General features: G+C 41.4%; 1 protein-coding gene across 1 annotated transcript in view; it reads left to right on the plus strand.

Moving 5' to 3' along the window:
* tmeff1a (transmembrane protein with EGF-like and two follistatin-like domains 1a) overlaps nucleotides 1-19,833 on the plus strand; it is a 109,209-nt gene extending 89,376 nt beyond the window's left edge. The window contains exons 7-10 of the mRNA XM_085440135.1: nucleotides 11,519-11,578; nucleotides 15,124-15,250; nucleotides 15,466-15,627; nucleotides 16,788-19,833. Of these exons, the coding sequence (XP_085296261.1) occupies nucleotides 11,519-11,578; nucleotides 15,124-15,250; nucleotides 15,466-15,627; nucleotides 16,788-16,872 (434 nt within the window). The 3' untranslated portion in view covers nucleotides 16,873-19,833. The remainder of the gene's footprint in view (nucleotides 1-11,518; nucleotides 11,579-15,123; nucleotides 15,251-15,465; nucleotides 15,628-16,787) is intronic.
* Nucleotides 19,834-20,747: the final 914 nt, after the last annotated feature.

Raw genomic sequence — 20,747 nt, forward strand, 5'->3', positions numbered from 1 at the left:
CAGTAACTTCTGCATGATGTTATCAGTCTTTCACGCTCTTCTTTACGGCGTCACTTCACTTCACTGGTTTTTGCAGCATTTGTTTATGCACAGCTCTCCTGAGGTGTCACATTACAATCAGGCTGAGGTCAGGACTTTGGTGCATTTTCTTTTTCAGCCATTTTCTTGGAGATTTGCAGCTCAGCTTGGGATCATTGGACCGTTGCATGACTTACTTTTAGCCAGCGTTTAGCTGTCAGCCACACGGCCTCCTGACTCTACAATACTTTGGTGTACAGAGGGGTTCACTGCTCAAATCATCACCCCTCCCCAACCATGCTGGCAGTCTCAATAGGTATGTCCCAATTCCTTGGCCGCATCTTTCGGAGACCGCATTTGTCAGCCAATTACGTCACAGCCAGGCGACGAAGGCTGCTCCAAACGTGGCAGACAAATGCCTCCTTCATTTCCCCAGATTTAAAGGATGGGTCGGGTGTATCCTTCATGGCCCAAACTATCCCAGAATTCATAGGACAGCCAGTTCCAGTTTCCAACAATGGCGGCAGCTAATTAGTTTAAATATTACTCTTATTAATCTTTCTGGGTCACAAAATAAACTTTTAGAATGTAGCTGTGTAAACTCCAAATATCTGCTCAGTTTGTCAGGACATCACGTATTTGCAAAAGTGCTCCGACGTTTTCGTGTGTTACCCACCAGCTCGAGAGCTAGCCGGGGATTCAAGCCTCACTAGAGCCGGCGAGAACAGCGGACTCCTGGCACATCATTTTTAGACCCCTGCAGTCTTTCTCTACTCAGGTTAAGCATGATATATAAGTCACTTAGATAACTTAAAAATGTTCTTGTTTGGCTGTGTTAGTGTTTTATTTCCTCCGTCCAAAGAACATCGCTCCAGATGTTTTTGTTCCATGTTTTTTAGACGCACCTTCCTCCTGGAAACGCTTCCAAACAACTGATTCTTGTTCAATCTTCTAATTGTCTTGTCATGAACTTTGCCTTTAACATGCTGAGACCTGTAGAGGGTAAAATGAAGCTCTTTGGATTTTGTGCGCGTTCTTTGAGAACAGCATGGCGTGATCTTGAACTCCTGAGAAGATTGTGTTTTGTTAACACACACCTGAATCTCCAGACCAGCAAATCTGTCACTTTTATAGAGGCGCTCAAACCTGCTTGTGATCAGTTAATCAGGTGCATTGATTAGGAGCACCTGGCTGCTACTTACCTTCTGGCACATGTGGAGCTGACAGAGAAAGACGAAATAAAAGCTGCTCTCAGTTTCTGTCACGCTACGTTAGCTCTCCCACCAGCAAACAGAGCACTGAACTGAACCGAGCGGCTTGTTACTGATATACGATCCACTTATTTGAGCCGTGATTACACCAGTGTCCATGCTGAGAATTGGGCCTCAGTTTATTGTTCAGTGTTTCGATGCTACACTGACAATAAAGATTCTGGTATTAGAGCGATATTCTCAGTGTGCTAGCTGAAGATTTTGTTTAAAAAATGTGGGTGGGTGACGTCACTTTGGCTGTGTTCCTGTTTTGCATGCAAATTTGAATCCAGTGAGGTGTTTGAACTTTTAAATGGCGCATCATACTTTGGTCATTCCACTGGTGCAGGTGCACGGTGAGTTAGAAGCTGCAGCAGAGCTGTTTTGTTCTGACTAAAAGCAAAATGGTTGCTGACTCCTAAGATGAGGAAGAAATATTGAGTTTCTTGGGTTTTTTCAGTTGCATAAACAATCCTGAATAATTGGTGTGATTATCTGCATGAGGAGAGAGTTATTTAAGTGTGTGTGTGTGTTTCCATGATAAGACTGCGTCAATGCCTCGTGTTTTCAGCTGTTTCTGACAGTGGTGGTGCCCTGTGACACAGAGCGATGAGATACCAAGCTGTGATTTTGGTTTTGTTTGCACGTGAAAATGTAAAACATCTCCGAGCGTCTGTTTTTTAAGCTTTTGATTTACCTCCATCATGATGGCGTACGCCTCCACCCACAGTCTGTTCAGCTCTCTGAGCTCTCTGTCATCACGCTGTTTCCTGACGTGCATGAGCGACTGGATTCAAAGCTCCACGTGCAGCTTTGTGGCGGCCGGCAGGAAGCGCTGTGTGAATAAGTGACGCCAACACCTTTTTCAGCCAGTGAGGAGAGCGGATCTCTGGAGACGATCGTGACAGAAAATGGAGGGTTTTGATAAACAGACGTCCCTCCTGTGTGACAGAAATGAGGCATTCAGTGTCACACAAAGCAGTAATTATGGTTCAGTTTCCTTTTTTTTCCTAATAACCTGACCTGCAGCAAACACAGCGCTGGTTTGTGCTCCACGTGTCCACAGAGCTGATCAATGTTCAGAAAACAAACACCGACTGACCTTTTAAAGACACTCAAGTTGAATGTGAAGGCGTTTCGACGATACCCAGAGGCTTGTTTAAGCATCGAATAAGAAACAGGAGGAAGTTGAATCCATTTTTCATAATAAACCTGAGGAGGCTTAAATAGTCAGAGAAACAGATTTGCAGTTTACCGAGTCTGAAGTCACAAATTCACAGGAAACGAATCGTTCACTTTGCAAAGCTGGATTAACCTCATCAGGCACCATCACCGACTTTACAGACTGATTGATTCCTCATGTTTCGGTTTCTTTGAAGAGACATTTTAATGCTGTGTTGGTTTTTCCTGTTACTCAGAACCATTTGATGAACATAAAGTTAGCTTGTTGACGCCAATTTTCATTTCTGAGTCTGAATTCTCTCAGCTGAGTTCTGAGATCAACTGATCTGCTTACAATAATTAAGTCTGACAGTATAAATGTGCATTAAATGCAGCTGTCAGAAGGATAACTATCACAGGTTACTGTGAAGAAAAGCTAAAACCTGATAAAGTGATCTTATTCATGGTGCACACATGAGACAATCACATCATTTAAAGCATGTTTAAATAACTTCTAGTCAACAGCTGGCCTCTCGTCCTCGTGACTCCGTGGACCAAACATTTGTGGCTTTGGTACAAAAGACGTTGTGAGATGAAGTCTCGATGAGGAGCTGAAGCCTGTAGTAAACCCTCGCTGCTCGTCCCCCGTGGCTCAGCGAAGCTTCTGCTGATGCTTCCATGATGATCTGTAAACAGTCTGAGCCGCTCCGACGACCTTTGACCTCGACTGCAGCAAGTCGAGAGCAGCTCTCGGCTTCGCCGCTCTGTGTTCAGACAGAAATCCGCCCACTGACGCCTCCGCGGCTGTTTGATCCGATCCAGATTGGAAAATCTCACCGAATCTCAGAAAACGGTCGCCATCAGCTGTGTGGATTATGAAATAAGCTCGTTCTTCAACAATAACCCGCCCTGAAAGGAAAAACACTCTAAATGGATGAAACGAAGAAGTTTAGTACTCATTTCACTTCTTTGTATTTGACTCTTCTTTATTTTCCTCACTGAACTTTTCTTTTCTTCCCAGATTCGTTTTTTCGTCCTTCCATTAATCACACTTTCATGTTCTTCTTTTGTCTTCGGCCCTTTCTCTCCTTCTTTCCTGATGTCTTTGATCTTTCTCTCAGAAATGTAAGCTTTCCTCTTTTTATTTCTCTTCCTCAGTTTTAACTCCTTTCTTTTTCCATCTTTTTTTACTTTCTTTACTTTTTCCTTCTACGTTCTTATATGAGTCCACTTCTGTTTCTGTTTAGTCCTTATTGCTTCATTTGACTGAAACCTTGTTCTTCGTTCCTTTGTTTTTCCAGCTCACTTTCAAAAACTTGTTTAAGTTGAAGACCGTCACTGCTGCTGTTTAAATCTTCCAGCTTGAGCGTTATTCCTCTGGCTGCAAACGTGGGTCATTACTTCACATTGACTTGCTGATGTAGTAAAATGCAGGACTGATGGCGTTCAGGGCTCGCTGAGTACTGCTGACTGCACGACTGTGACCGTTTCATAAATCAGCCTCGTTATTGAAACCGTGTCAGACAAATTAATGCATCTAATCACCGGTGTTTTCAATTAAGAAACAAATCAAGTGAGCAGGAGCCGCAGTTTTAATCCGCAAGAAATTAATCCACACCTTGTTAACATCCTGAAATAATCTGACACGCAGGGCCTGCTTGGCACCAACAGCAGGTTTAAATAACATCAGTCAGAAATACAGAGTTAGTTTGTTGTACTGCAACTTTAAGTACAGTGAACAGACGCAGAGACTTCAAGTTCAGATCAGTTTCACCTACAGAGTAATATGAGCCATAACCTATGAATTTAAATCCAGTGCAGTATTTTCATTTTATCAATCGCTAAAAGAACAACTCTCAAATTTCAAAAGGCCATAGTTTGTTATAGCCTAGCTTAACCAACAGAATTCATTCTGCCTTGAAGTACTCGGGTAAAACTATCAGGTAAAGCTATAAGACAATCAAAACAACAGAAATGCAGGGAGACTTCAAAGCTACCAGAAAACTCGGAAAACTATGAGAAAGAGTTCCCAGCTGCCTGCAGCTTCTTCCAGCAAAATCAAACAGGAAGTCTGCAACAACACCACCAAAATAATAGACTTTATATGAATCGCATAACCCGTAGGGATGTTCATGCCAAATATTTTAAGTCGTTTAAATGAGAGGGAAATAAATCACATTAGAAAGAAGAGGTACATGGTGCTGCAACCAAAACCCTCCTTACAACTGCCTCGGTCACTAGCAGGTTGCTGTGGTCGCCTGTAGTTTGCATGGAAGCCACCAACTCGTCTGCAAACACAAACTACTGAGAGGTAGTGAAACCTGAAAATGTAGGACGTTGCCTTCCAAACAAAAATTCTGCCTTAATTAAACAACAACTTGCAAACTTGTACTTGATTCAGACTTTTCAACTACTTAGTGAGTAGTTTGTGTTTGCAGATACGTTGGCATCTTCCATACAAACTGAAGGCAACTGCGGCAGCCTACCAGAGACCCAAAAAAATCCCAATTTTCCAGTGCAACACCTCTTTGTGACCAATTTCATAAGCAAGCGTCAGCCATACAGGAAGTGGTCGGGGATACTCACTTTTCTTCCAAACAGTGGTTCCATGTGGCCTCTAGCTAATCTGTAGGCCTGTCTTAATTATCATCAACTCCTGATTTGAATTCATTTTGAAAACAGTGAAAACTCGACCGTTTCTTCTTTGTTCTTTTCATACTGCTGTTTTAATCTTTTATTATTAATTTTTCATTTGTATTTAGCTGATGCCTAGCATCATCATACTGCTCTTTTAGAGGACTGTGCACAAGCATGTCTGGGTAAGCTGCATACCCATAGTCCAGACAGACAGTATAAAAGATGGATGTGACTTGTGGGTCTGAAAAGTGAAACTATTTCTGGTAGCTACCAGTGAAACTACCTCCGGTTGCCAAAAGGCTTCACGTCCTGTAGAAGAACCTCTGTAAATACTTTCCTGTTGATGAGTTTTGGGTCTCAGTCTCTACTTTCAGGTCAATAAAACCCTGAGTTCTTTTGATAAATTATGGTAATTGTACTTGTCAAAAAAGCTTATTATCCAGATATGCTCGCTGGGTAATGACTCACTCATTACATCTGGTTTCAGACACCAGGGTGGGAAAAATTTAATCTCAAGGGAGTCACAGCAGGGCTTTACAAACTGGTGGGTGCTGACATGGTATGTCAAACATGCTATGATGAATTCTGCCCCTGTGACATCACCGTTTGGTTAGTAAAGTTTCGATGATGCTTCAGTCAAAGTGTTTCCACGAATCTCTGCAGATAAAGAGCGCAAATGCAGCATGACTCATTGTAACAGAAGATTAACATGAACAGCAGTTCTCTTAAGAACTGGAATGATCAGCATTATAGGAAATATGAGTCATCAAAATGACCCATCCGCTGACCCCAAACTCCTCCCTAACATTACCATATATGGACATTGTTATTGTAATCTTGCTTATTAGTAACCCTAACCTTAAGAGTTCATAGAACAAACTGAGGGACCATCCTGTTATATTCAGTCAGATTAGTGACTGACAGCATAAACTCACCAAGAACATGTGCGCTGACGTCACCTTCGTCTGTCAGATTTCTGTGCATTTAAAGAAGAGGAGTCGCCCCCTACTGAGCATAAGGAGGTTCATGTCCACATGCACAGTCATGGATTCATGGTTTTCCTTTCTTCTTGAATAAAATGGAGGAAAACTTGAATAAAATGACATTACTTTAAGTACATTAAAGGGGAACACTGTGGTGCATCATAATAGTAATACTGTTGGTGAAAGTGAGACTACTTTGAACCTTTTTAAGCTGCTGGTCATTTTGTGACTGCAAAACTCTGACTTGGACTTCAAGCTTAAAGTTGATTAGCTTCTGTTAAGGTTCAAAATTGAGGAAGGAGAATACAAACCACCCATGGTCCAGAAGGTCTTGGTCAAACAATGATTTTAATGAACACACGTGTGGGAAGAACACTCTGTACGCCGACAGCAAGTGATCTCCGACTTAATCAAAGCATAAACAGATATTTTATAGCATCAGGGTTTGATTTACTGACGCCCCTTCATGCGTCACAGATACATTTTATACATAGATCAGATCAACACCACAATGGCTTTTAACCCAGAAGATCATCTTCTATTTTCATGGCTGGTACTTTCCGTTCTTGTCTTAAAGTAAATTGTTCCTCTTTCTTGCCGAGACAACAAGGACGGTTCCTCTTTTACCGAGACACTTTTGTAGTTACAACCAGACATGACTAATCTCTCCTCTAAATAAATTTAACTCATGTGTGTGTGTCACGACCTCACATGCTCTTTCTCAATTCACCTGTTGCACTTCTGACCTTTCACCAGACCAGAGGCTCACTGAGACTATGTGTATGTCTTCTACTAAATAAATGTTTTAACCAAGAACTTCTACTTAAAAGCTTAATATAAAATGATCTGATATATAAGTGTTTTGTAAGCATGTATTGCAATTCCTTCTATGGCTCCAAGTCACTTGCACAATAGATTGTCCGAACATCGCGCCGAACAAAGCTTCCGACCCCCAATTAATTGACCGAGCTCCAACTCTTTAATAAGCACAGATATGCATTGTGTATAAAATAGTCATAACTGCTTAAGGCCTTCTTAAAGCTATCTGTTACATTGTTAAAGCCTCGTCTTAGCCTGCTGCTCAAAATAACTTCCACTTCTGCAAAACTCTCCAAGCCTGTTTCCTGTCCTGTTACTTTTAGCCTTTCTGAAAGACACACACTGTTCAACCCCTGAATGCAATATAAACTCCAGATTATATTATTAATGCAATGGTAATGATGACAATTATTTAACAATAGCAGTAAAATAATTTCCCTGCTCCACACTTCTAAATGACATTTGTAACTAAAGGTTTTCTTCTTTAAAGTGTTGTAGGTTTCTTGTCTCAGAAGCTTTAAAAGAGAGTAAATTACAGCCAAAAAACATGAAAAAGGAGTCCAAAGGTTCATCAGCATCCTCCAGCTTTGGGCTGCCTGTTAGTTCTTTTTCTGAGTGATTTCTCGCAGTTTTATAAATTTAATCCCATGTTTGATTCTCAAATATGCAGAGCATCTTTTTATGGCAGAGATGAAAACACCGTTGCGATGAGTCACAGCTCCTCTGAACCATCACTGAAGGTTTCTTCCTCTCAGAGGAGCCGAGGGTGAGGTGCAAGTGTTAGATGCAAACCTCATTTGCAGTCACAGTTTGCTGCGTGATGTTTTTCAGTCTGTGCCAACACCCAGAGCTCCTCCAGCCTCGGCACAGCTCTGAGCCTCAGGTCTGATTTATGTTGATGGACTCACCTTGAATCACAATGTAAGATAAGATAAGATAAGATAGAACTTTAAGGAGACCCTAACCTGGGAAGAGTTATGGATTTCTTGTCAGTGGTTATTGCTTTTAGGTGGCCAGTGATCTGATTGGCTCAGTGAGGTGGCAGGTGAGGGTGAGTGGGTGGTGAGGGTGGTATTGCACCCTGAGGTGAAGAGCACCTGCCACCTTCTCTGATCTGTTATTTCCTCAGGGCAGCAGGCCAGTGACTCAGTGCACCACAGCCAAGAAACCAAATTCAAAGGATTTGAACACATTGATCCTGTTATTCCACAGCGGCGGAGCCAAATATTGGTCGAATGTGGACCTGTGGTTCACGTAAGCTTGTTAACTGATTACAAAAGCTGTAATTCTCTACAGCTCCAGCTTTTTATTAACACCAGTCATGATTTGTTAGAATCGAGTTTTTCATAGTGAGAGATGCAAACCACACATTAACATGTTAATAACTAACCTGACGATGTGGATGGATCCTTTCAGCCATTCGATGATATTTACACTCAATTACACAAGAAAGCTCACAGAGTCGAGACCAGGAGATTCTACAAGCTAGCTACAAGCTACAAGCTTGCAGCATGAAATCACCCTGACATAATAATCTGTGACTCATTTGGACCCAGAAATAACTAAAGACTCTGAACAAGTGAAGAAGACAAAAGCTGTTGTTCTTGACTTTACCAGGCAGTCAGATAAGACCTAATGGCTCATGTGATACCGCTCTGCACACCTACACACATTATTTAGCCCATTAGCTTCCTAAAGCCACTTTGCAACCCACCACCAACCCAGGTGGTCCTTTTCCAGCTTAGTCAGTGTATTTGTTCTCATTACCTTCAACTGTAAATTAGTCCACCAGAAACATATTTTGTATATTGATGTTTTTATAAATCCCAAATCTTTCAGTTAATTTCTGGAAAACTTTCCATTTACATAATGAAATATTAGTTGATATCTAGATATAAATATGTGGATATTTAAAGAAGACCAAACCCACAGTTGTACCACTTATTGATTTATGTGGATAGTAATGAATTTGGGGACGTCACATGCCCCTTTATGTGGGAATAATGGTAACTTGACTATTTATTCGTCAGCCTCAAACTACAACTTGTGTTTGTATTCACAATATACAGTGAAGTGTAAAAGAGTTTAAAAGTGCTTAATTAGCTTTACTAACAAATGACTAATTTGTTCCGACACACCTGAATCAAATGAATGACTTGTTAACAGGCCTTTGCCAAACTTGATGGCTGCTGAAGAGGTAATCAGACCATTTGATTCAGCTGTGTTGGAGTAGGGATGCATCTGCAGGACAGCAGCTCTCGAGGACTAGAGTTGGACACCCCTGGTCTAGGGTGTCCATATATTAATGCTTATACCACATAAAATTATTATAACAGTTTGTCATTCATATTTTTCTTGCATCAGCAGACTGTTTTATGATTTTTATTTTTTGGTTGCAAATACAGAAAAAGCGGAGCAAGAGCAAAGATGGGAAACAATGAGGCTTTGGGGAGATGCTGATGGAGGGAGGGAGGGGGAGGGTAAGATGGAGACAAAGAGATTTCTGTCAATATTTCCTCAGGAATGATGGAGCATTAAAAATGGATGAGTGTGTGTGCGTGTACACATGTCTATGTGGAGACCAAGTGCATTTTGGTGCATTATGAGGACAACTTTGTAGAATGTGGGTTTTTTACATCCTCACTTTGGGTGTGATTTCAAATATCAACAGACAAAATAAGGACCTGACCTTAAAAGTCAGGCTGATGTCTTAGTGAACTGTATTGACCTTATAAAACAGAAAATTCAAAGTGTCTCCCATCTTAACTGGCTAAATCACCATGGTTACGGTGTAAATGTTTTTATACTTGATTCTAATCTGCTGCTGAGTTTATTCACACTGCTGAACCGTGCATCGAGAACACCTGATTTCATTTTGATCTGCTGACAAACTAAAGCATCGTCTGTATTAAACCGTGGAACAGTAACTGTTCATGGTTAAATGTATCCAGTTCTCATGCTACTGGCACAGTGTTGCATTTCACTGTTATACTTTTTGTGTCCACTCTATGTTCCTGAGTGGAGGAGGTGACACTCATAGGGATCATTTTGTGTGGAAGAGTCATATATCCCAGGAAACACTGCCACATGTGAGCACGCACAGAGCCTGAAGCACAAAGCCCAACTTAGAAGAGATCACTGATAATCGCTGTTATCACTTACACAGAGATTTTAAGTTTCATCAGTCGGTAAAGGCAAACGAAAGCTGTGCTGTTATAATTTATTCCCTGTGAAATAAAATCTTTCTTGGATTTTTTTTTCATTTATATGTGTACACTGTTCCACTTGTGGAGAATCATATCAAACATGGCCAAAGTATCAAATAATGAATTGACAGTATGAAAAAATAAGCCCTGTGAGAACAGCCCTGGGTTAACTTGTTCTCTGACCTCAGTAAAGACTTTGAAATGAGTTACATAGTTCATAATTAAGCTAATGAGTAGACGGTGTTCTTGGTTTCTCACTAAACTATACCTCTGATCCTGACATCTGGATTCGAAAGGTTAATAGTTTTAAATTGTTTATGTTCATAGCAGTCTTTTACTTTTCCGACAACCCCCAGTGGTTTCCCAAGCCAGTCAGATTTTATTTGTTTTGCGTAGTAGTCCCTAACTTGCAAATATCTAAAGAAATCTCTATTTTCCAATTTGTATTTGTTTTTTATCATCTTGTCCCATATTTTGAATTTTTTTTGAGATATAGGAAGTGGGAGGGATTCGAAAGGTTATGATTAAACATTGTCCTGGGAGTCCACCACAGCCTCGCTTCCACCAGTATCTACTCGACTCTACTCAGTTTGGTTTGTTTGTACCTCCTGTGCGCATGGGGTTGTTGTAGCAATGCGGCCAAAAGTCTCGTAACATCATTTGTATGCGACACATTTCCTTCGTTGCCAGGTTTCAAAAATGGCATTTTAATTTTTGTTAAGGAGTCAGTCTCATGACTCGTCGAGTGACGCCATTGGCTGGCCACTGGTGACACCACATTTTTGGATCCATTTTTAACGCGGGCTGAGCAAACGGGTTCTACCACCTTATAGGAAAAGTCTACAAACCGAGTCAAGCCGAGCTAAGTAGGTACCAGTGGATAAGGGCTATATGTATACCAGGGTCCCCACAATGATATACGTACAAACCGGAGTGTATGCCCTGTTTAACATTCGCAGCAGATCCTCCTGCAGACGGCACGAAGACATGAAGCCTGTCAACAGGAAAATAACCACAACAACACAAGAACCCAAACCCTGCTGCTTCTTTGTTTATTGGCACCCACCACTGTTGGCCACACAAAGCACACACAGACCATCAGACTGACCCACCTCGACTCTAACAGAGCGAAACTCAGATGGCGAGTAAACATCCCCCGACATCTTTCACTTCCTTTAGTCTGTCCTGAAGAGTAAACACACAGACACACACACAGAGTCAATAAACAGATCACAAAAGACACGATGCAAGACAGCGAAGAGGAAGTCAAGCGGTCAGGCAGTGTCTGTTTCACCCGAGGAAATAGAAATGATCTCAAGCCGTCGCCTGGATGGAAACGCTGAAATCTTTGTTTTCCATCACGTTGGGAAAAAATAAACTGTTGGAGCTTATTTAGAGAGGATTTCTGAATGTAACCGACTCCATCCTTCTGTTTCTTCTGCAGCTGACAAAGAAAAACAGGGCAAGAAAGACGACGGCAGCCCTTTCAAAGGAAACGTCCTGGGTAAGGAAGCTCAACACGCCTCATGTTCCTTTTTTGCCAGGTTGCTGCACTCTGCAAGTTAACGGTAAATGTAGATTATTTCCGCCTGATTTTTTCCCTATTATTTTGCCCCTGTGAGTCATACGAACACTGCCCTCTGCAGCTGTGTTGTAGAGGTTCAGACACAAAATAGCACAACACCCTCAAAGCTCCATGCAGCTTTCCAAACACTTGATTTTGTATTTATAGTCAATAAAAATGAAAAAGAAAAATAATGTACTGTAAACTGCTCTGACTGTGTGTGACTTCCAGCGTGGATCACAAAGCAAAAAATGATTTAGAGGAGAGGATAGTGTAGCAAGTTATCAGCTAACACTGCAAGATACGTCTGTAAACTGCACCTGATAATTAGCACTGATTCACATAAAAATGTAGCGTTTAATTTGACTCCTCAAAAGTGGAGCAGACTCCTTCCAACACCACAAACATGCATGAGAGGTCCAGTTCAGCTAGCAGAGCGCTAACAGCTACAGCCAGCTGTTAGAAAAGCCTTAAAAGATGAACTCTTTATGGACATTTTAACATGAGGCTCCATCCCCACATCCCCCGAGAGTCTGTGGGGATGGAGCCTCCAGTGGCCAAGAATGACCCCATTAGGAAGATGTTGTGCAGTGTGTCAGCACAGCTTTTACCTGTACGTCAGTGTCTTTGTTCCCTATGTTCAAACCTGAGCATCATTAGCATCATGCATATATGAGAACACAGAGACAAGTCAAACTGAATCTTGAAAAGATACTTTCAGGAATCAGATTACTGTTGGCAGCGACAGAGTTTCCTGTCAGTGCAGATTTGCAGCTCAGGTGCATTCATACCACAGGTGTGTTGACCTAATGATGGCATTAAATGAAGAATTACAGGACGCCGTCCATCCAGACACGAGCTTCTACTTGTTATTCAGTCTGTGTCACTATGTGATGGATATGCACAGAGCTGAGCCGCTAGCATGGCTAGCAGTCTGCGCATTAACAACCTCTGGGACTCTGTTTGTATTTGCTCATATTATATAACCACACTGTAAATCCACTTTTCCTGCCTCTAATGCGGTAAAACTTCCTGCGGCCTTTCGGCAGCCTGTTAACCTGCGTCTGAACCTGCTGAGGAGCAACAGCAGCAGGATAAAACCTAATGAAAATCTCCTTAATACACAATAAGGTCCTCAGAGGGGGGCAAGAAAAAAAGTGCAGGAAATCATCAAAAGGCACAGCTCTGAAAGAAAGAAAGTACACAGTTTTTTAAGCCTGATCCCGGTGCGACTGTGTGATTTCTCATAAGTCAACATGCAGATTAGAGGAGCAGAATGAGGGCATTTCAGCGCCTTAACCATCAGCTGCACGACGCAAGTGTTGAGTCTGGAGATCAAAGAGGAGATGAAACAAAATCGAAAGCGTTTTATTATCTGCAGAGCTCGCCGTGCATTTACAACGTCTCAGGGGGAGCGATTCCTCCGCAGCTCCTTCGCTCCGAGTTTTAACTCGGACAAAAGAAGCGCGGGATTAAACTGCAGCATTGTCTACATCGCAAACAGGGAACGACACAGCAACACATTTCTGCCTCCGATAAAGAGCTGAGAAAGGCTGAGCTTCTCCTTCTGTGCCGCGTTCAGGTGACCTTCACCACATCGGCGCCTGTCCTTCAAATAAGTAAATCATTCAGTGACGAATGAATCAAACCGCGGCGTGTCCCTACTTGCCCTTCACTACAAGCTTTCATCACTCACGGCTCCCAAAGACAGTGAAAGGTTAAAAAGGCTCAACTCAAAAAGGGAGTGAAGAAGTTCACTCACAAAAAAACCTTTTAAAACAACGTTTTAAAAGATCGATTTTTCTGACTCTGAGAGGGAATAAAATTTATAAGATGGGCTTGATGTTTTTTCCAAAATGAGCCAAAGCAGAGAAGTTCATTATCTCATCGGGAAAGTGTTCACTAGGATCAGAGCAGAGGATCCTTTTCCAACAGGAACAGAAGGGTTCGCTGCCACACAGAGCGCCCCCTGCTTGCCACTAAAAAGAATGCACATTTGTTCTACTTTATGTGATTTTACTTCAGTCTGGATGTAAAACGCGGATTTAAGTCACGCGTCCTTTCTCATAGCCAGCAGGGGGCGCTGCTCTCACTGTCAGTCAGGTTGTCCTATAATCTCGTTCAAACATTTCATCCAGCAGCACTCAGACAGTCTTAAGCTCGCGAATCTCTGAGATGTCATCGCGGCCATCGTAAACATGGCGAACAGCAGAATTTAAAATTGGTGACACGCACACACAGGCGGCTTCTTGTTAACAGCTTCCTTCATGTTAATGTGGATTTGGTATATAACGTTTCAGTCACTTTAATGAGCAGCACAGTTTGCTTTGTCAGCTTTTCCTCTAAGACTGCAGTGAATCATAGCACGGAGAGACAGATCTGTGTGACTTATTAGGATTTATGCCCTCGCACAGCGCTGCAGCGCACAGCAGATGACTCCGTTTGTGGCACAGCACTTCATTTATTATTATTATTAGGAGCATAAAATGTAGATCTGCTTTTACCAAATTTAGCTTTAACATTAAAAAACAACAGTATATTGTTATTATATTAATAATGTTCGTTAATTGAATGTAAGATGAGCGACGTCACAGTCAAACTCAATGAAACGTGTCTGTGTGTTCAAATTACCAAATATATCTTTACAAAATTATGATATAAGATCAAATAAAGTAAGATGTGCTTTATTTATCCCAAAGATGGGAAATCACTGTTACAGCCCAGTCTCAGGTCTTTAAATCATCATGTAGTGAATCTATTGTCTCCTCTTTATTTCACACAAATGGACTTATTTCCTATTGAAACACTTTATCACAAATTTGTCCTCGCTGGCATGAAATATGTTTTATGTCAGACGCACAAATCTGGGGTTGAGACTGTGGGGAGGCTCAAACGAAGCTTTAAAATAAACGTGACTTTTTCAAACCCCAAACAATTACCGTTTAACACTTGAGCCAAACCAGGTGACAGGCTGCTGGTTATGAGCCTCTTTATGTTGTGTTTAAATGATGTGTGAAAATCTGATCGTGGGTCTCTACCACCATCCCTCCGAGCTCCTACTACAAACTGCTTTTACCTTTTAAAATGGAAAATCATTCACACTTGTAGACCTGTAAGATTAAACGCCGTGTTCAAGGTCGCTGTCCAGAAACACACATCAACAGATTACAGGTTGTGACTGTTTCACAAACTGCTGTGAGATCAGATTAGGCCAAATATGAAAAACAGCCTAGTTCAATCAAATAAACATCACAAAACAAACTATGGAAGAAGATTTGTTCCGTTAAATATAGAAAAAAGGGAAGAAACTAACGAAAATGAAAAGCTTACAAAGGAAAATCTAACAAATCATCATCAGCATTGTGGTAAAGATTTGTGTTTGATACAGAAACTATAAATCAATATGTAATAAAATGTAAACCAATAATAAAAATCCCTTTATTGTTCTCACCTTGTGTCTCTGATTTCTCGTTTCGTCCTTTCAGACACCAGGATTGTGGATCACGGAGAAGGTTTCTACCCGGGAATGTCCATCCCGTGTGCCGACAGCTTCTCCGGCTTCTGCGTTCACGGGAAATGTGAGATCAACAAGTACAACATGGCCACCTGCAGGTTTGTAACGGCCTCCGCTGTAAATGTTTCAAATAAATACATAAAAATGAAGCGTTTGTTTTTACTAGAGTCCAAGTTAATGGATCTCATCAGAAGTGTGGTGGTAAAAGTGTGAAATGTCAAAGTTTAAATCATGAAACAAACACAAAACTATTACACCATCCTAAAGTATGTAACATGTGACATCACACAGTCTTGTTGTGTGTCCGACTCAGATGTGACGCAGGATACAAAGGTCCTCAGTGTGACGAGCCTCAGGACTTCAACATCCTCTACGTGGTCCCCAGTGGACAGAAGCTGCACTACGTCCTGATCGCCGCCATCATCGGAGCCGTGCAGATCGCCATCATTGTTGCCGTAGTGATGTGCATCACAAGGTACTCAAGTGCAAAGAAAAAAATAGTGTTTAAAGTTTTAGTTGTCAAATATTTATGTCTTTACGTCTCATTAAAATACTTACAAAGTGTTAACTGATTTTAGTCTTTAGCATTTCTGCTTGATACAAAGCTTTTGTGTCCTTACAGTATTTATCAAAAGAGCGACATTTCTTTCACAGGAGCCTCAACACTGTAATAGCAGTAGTATTGTGTTAATTATTTTATACTTTACTAGAAAAATAGATGCAGCGAGTTGACTGAAACATGAAGTCACAGTAAATAAGGCAAAAACAGAGTTTGTACAATGTTGAGCTGGTTGGTTTTCCTGCAGTGGCAGTGTGGATCATTGGGATCATTACATGCTAATGAAAAGCCTGGTGGTAACTTTCTGCATTAATACACCATCAGTTGTGACGATCTCCAACACGACTGCATGAAGTACAGCTCCAAACACAACAGAGCCTCCGCCATGTTTTACAGATGGCTCCCCTCACCGAACCTGAACTGAACATTCGTCCCGTCATGAGACCTGTGGTCACTGATTTTCAGTCCAGGTCTTGAATAATAATAATAATAATAATTCCTTTTCACTGGTCACTTTTTATTCCTCCACTTAAGAACACACCACGCCAAGATATGTGTTCAGCAAATAGCTCTCTGGGAATCACATTGTTGGTGTAAAAATACTCTTTTATATCTGTCAAAATGTGTTGCCAGTGACATTTTTGTGGACTGAACTAAATAAACTGGAACACATTATGAGGTTTTGTGACACGCTGCCTCGAAGATACAATTTAAAAATGGTTTTTTGCAAAATTGCCCGTTATTTGTAGACACAACGCTGGTTCAGTGCTTGAGATCTGTGCCCTTTTTATGCTCGACAAACAAAAAGAAAGAAAAACACGTCCTCTGTCTGAAAATGGTCAGGCAGAGAAAACCTGGAGAAGTTTTGGCCAAGACCACTTTAACTAACGAGTCTGACTCCTTGGAAAGAAAATATAAAGAAAAAGACTTTTGCACAATACTGTACAATGGCCGATCTAAAATCTAAAAAAGAAAAGGCACCAAATTGGGAGATTGACTCAATCACAGCATATAAATCTGATTTTAGTAACGGACACAAATTGTAACACCGACTTTCTCGCTCTCTTTGTCTTCAGGAAATGCCCGAAGAACAACAGGGGTCGCCGGCAAAAACAAAATCTCGGACACTTTTCCTCGGACACTAACAACAGGATGGTATAGCCGTGTCTGCCGGAGGTCTTTTTTGATAATTGTTTTCTTACGGCGCGGGAATATACCATTTTTTAACAGTAGGTGTAGTGAGTTTTCTTTTTCTCCTAGGAAACTGTTAAAAGAAGAATATTTATTTCAGGGGCCTTATTTTCCCTCCTTTTAATCTTGGATGGCATCTTTGCGCATTTATTTTTTAGTTTTTTCCTCCAATGCCGCAAATAGTTCAAGGAGCCGATTCAACACAACCCGCTGTCACTTTGCATCGCCGCCATGTCCGCCGTCTCAGTTTTCCTGCTACGAGGTTTTGTTGAATGCTTTGCGGTATCTTTGTCGAGCTGGCTAACAGAGTCACATCTGCCCCTCTGGAATGTGCTATTTATTGAAAAGTTGATTTCTTTGCCCCTTTCTTTTCTGCTTTTTACTAATAACGTGCAGCTGATTACCAAATGCAGTGTTTTTTGTTTCCGTCCTTTTTTGTAGAGGTGAGAGGGGCCAGCTGGTACCATAGATATGTTTACACTCATCCTTTGGTCCATGTAAAGACTTCACTGTGTTCAAACAAGCTAATAATTTATTCTTACCATGAAGAATTCTTTTCTTGAAAGTAGCTTTTACTGGAAGTTTTTATGTTAACTTTTCTTCGAAATTGTAGTTTATGTATATTAGCATGACTTGTGATAACTGTGTACTGTGGTGTAGTTTTAACTTTTTAAAAGGAAAAGTTGTCGGCCTCGATGCCTCCTCCGCCCCTCCTTCAATGGTACGGTTAAAAGTTGGACTGACGAATGGAGGACGAAGGCGTTAGTCGGGGGGTGGTTTGGGGGTTTTTCCCTGAAAAGGAATGTGCATTGTCTGGAAATCAAATGTTGGCTTTATCAAGACAAGGAAACACACAACGAGCATTTCTGCCCGTCGTTGATGAAAGGAAAGTAAAACCAGTAAAGCCATGAACACAAAGGCAGGAATGCTGTATGCAAGATTGTAAAGGAAGGGCTGGACTTCAAATCGACGTCAACGTCCTGACGGTAATTTTCACGTTAGTCTTGGTTGCTTCGATCAAGGATTTTCTCTGAATGTGAGGGAATAATTTTGTTTTCTGTTTTGTGTTTTCCCCTCAGCAAAACATTCCAAGCACAGACGATCCCACGAGAAAAAATAACACAGTAATAATACAGAATATAGCAGCGTTCTGTTCTCTGGTATGAACATGTGTGTCTCATGGTTTTAGATGAAATCATAGCGTCATTTGGCCTTACGTTATTCACACAAACACAGTCAAGTACTTTCGGCGAGGAGGAGGAAAAATCTGATCAGTATCCTGAGTAATTTAGTAATCCTAATAAATAATCCAAGCCTCCTCTTTTTGTTCTGTTTCGATGTAAAGTTTTGATTATTTTTGTAATGGACGTTTCACCTGTTTGACTTCCATGCGGCAGCATCGTCTAGATTCTGAGAGTGTGCTCGTGGCTAAAACCACAGCCCCGAGCAGGTCGCCAGCACGCCGGCTAATGTTAAAGCTTTGCCCGTCTGCTAGAGTCTGAGTGACGTAAACGTCATCTCGTGGACGTGCCTGCAAGTTTCTGTGAGAGTTTCCGATGCACCAACTACGTTTGCACCCCAGTTGGTGGAAATGCAGAAAACTGACTGGACTGACGAGTCGGCCGTGCCATCTCCGGCTCTCCGAGTCCACAACAGACTGTAATCAAGGCTTAAGAGGTGATACCATGAAAAGAGCAGTTGGAGCTAATTTGGTGTTATTTTTTTTGTGAATGCAACGTACAACAAGAAAACACATTTGAGGTTTGCTCCGACAGCAATCACGCCGACGTTTCCGTGGGATCTTTGTGTCATCTGGTGAATGAGTTCTGTGTCGTTCCTCGTGTCCCTGACCGTCACGAGCCTGTGCGACTCTGAGTCCAGCTTTGTGTTTTTGTTTGTCACAACATCCAAATTTCATTTCAAATTGTGTTAAATTTGAAGGATGTCATTCTTCAGTGAAAGTGAACTTTAACACATTTCTGAAGGTGCAACATTTCATTTTAAGTAGTGCTGTCAGTGTTAATCTCGTTAAAATGACGTTAACGCCATAAGGTGGCAAATCTCCATTAGAGAGTTAACGCGGATCGCCCCATTCGAGGAGCTGCACGGCGCTAACGCATTAACAAGCTAACTTGTGCATCGACGCTGTGCAGCTGCTCGCACGGGGCGACCCGCTCGCACGGGGCGATCCGCGTTAACTCGCTAATGGAGATTTGCCACCTTATGGCGTTAGCGTCATTTTAACGAGATTAACGCCGACAGCACTCATTTTAAGTCGTGTTGTAATAATTCAAGAGGTCAGAAAATCCTTAAATCTGTTTTTCACCAAGTTGCCAACTTTCTTAAGGTCTGACTCATTTACGCTGTATTTAAAGTTGAAGTTGGTCAGAGAGTTTGTCTGTGGGAATACAACACAAGAAAAATATCCTCATGTATTTAATGCAAACACAAGTGTCAGCTGATTTACTTCTAAAATTTAATTCAGAAACCATCCACCAGCAGCGAACTCACATCATCCACTGAGACCAAACAGTCCTTTGGTTCAGCTAATACACAAAAACGACTGAATAACTGTAAATAATTTACTGTATTTGCTGGTAAAGGTGAGACATGAGCAGGTGATGCCGCCAGATTTCACGACCACGCCCCCGAGGCTGTGCCCAGGTCCAGGGAGGTTTGTTTTCTTCTCTGTATGTTTCTGATTTGACGTTTTCTGTACCGTCTTAGTCTACATTTACAGGTTGTAGGTCAGCCCCTCCCCCCACCCCTCTGCTGAGCAACGTGTTTCTACTTGTTGTCGACCATCGCAGCCGTGACTTCTCTAAATGTGACTAGAATGTGTTTGACATGTTATATTCTGCATGTAGACTCGGCGAGGCTATTTTTGGTCTCTGACGAAATAAAAAAAAGAAAAAATGTTTTTTTAATGTACACCGGAGTGCTGTGGCGTCATTTGATTGAGTGTCCTGTGAGCTTTCTCTTCGATTTCTGCGTCTTCTCGTGACTGATGCTCTCGTGTTACGGCACACTCGACGCCCTGTGATGAATTAATGATGTTTTTTAAACTGAGTGTTGAGATGACCTTCATCATCAGTCGCTGGAGACCAGAGACAGTTTTGTTTTTCCTGTACAGACACGATGTCCTCATTTCATACTGAACACTAAAATTACACATTATACACCATCTCTGCCCCTTCATCAGCACGATTTACAACCTGAAGAGGTGATAAAGCCCAATTCTACTTTTTCTGCATAATCATCATACAAAATGTAATCAAATGGAAAAGTCTCTTTTTAAAACTTGTCTTATTAGTTTTAATCTTTTAACTTTATGCATGAAGCAAACATTAAATTATATGCAACATTCTCTGACTGGAAGAAATTAGTTTAATATTTAAACCTATTTTCTGCACATTCCAGCACATAAAATAAAATATTTTTTGTTTTTACACTCAGTCTTTCAAATAGATGCAAGTAAAACACAGCAGAAAATAAATAAAGTCAAAGACTCAGCGGTCCTGTTGCTCTATTTTCACCTGTAAAGCAGGACTGCGGTAGGCGGAGGTTTACCCTGGTGCAGGTGTGCGCAGCTGTCAGTTGAAGAATCCGTGAGTTTCTCTGAATTTTACATTACTTCGTAGCGCACTCTGTGCTTGCTTGGAAGTTTAGGGGTTTTTTTCACTGTAAAAAGAAGTTTTCTTCCCACGCACAGCGAACGCTAATGTTTTTGTCACTTTTTATGGAATCAAACTCAAAGTAAGGTCAGTACTTCCACGCTTTAAACGCAGCACGCGTTTAAAACAAACTCGAAGTCCGTCTTAATTTTTTTTCTCCCATGTCCCCTG

Source organism: Copadichromis virginalis, linkage group LG18 (genome assembly GCF_057382275.1).
Source record: "Copadichromis virginalis isolate Kocher_CV1m ecotype Utaka linkage group LG18, C_Virginalis_male_GT1.1, whole genome shotgun sequence".
NCBI lineage: Eukaryota > Metazoa > Chordata > Actinopteri > Cichliformes > Cichlidae > Copadichromis > Copadichromis virginalis.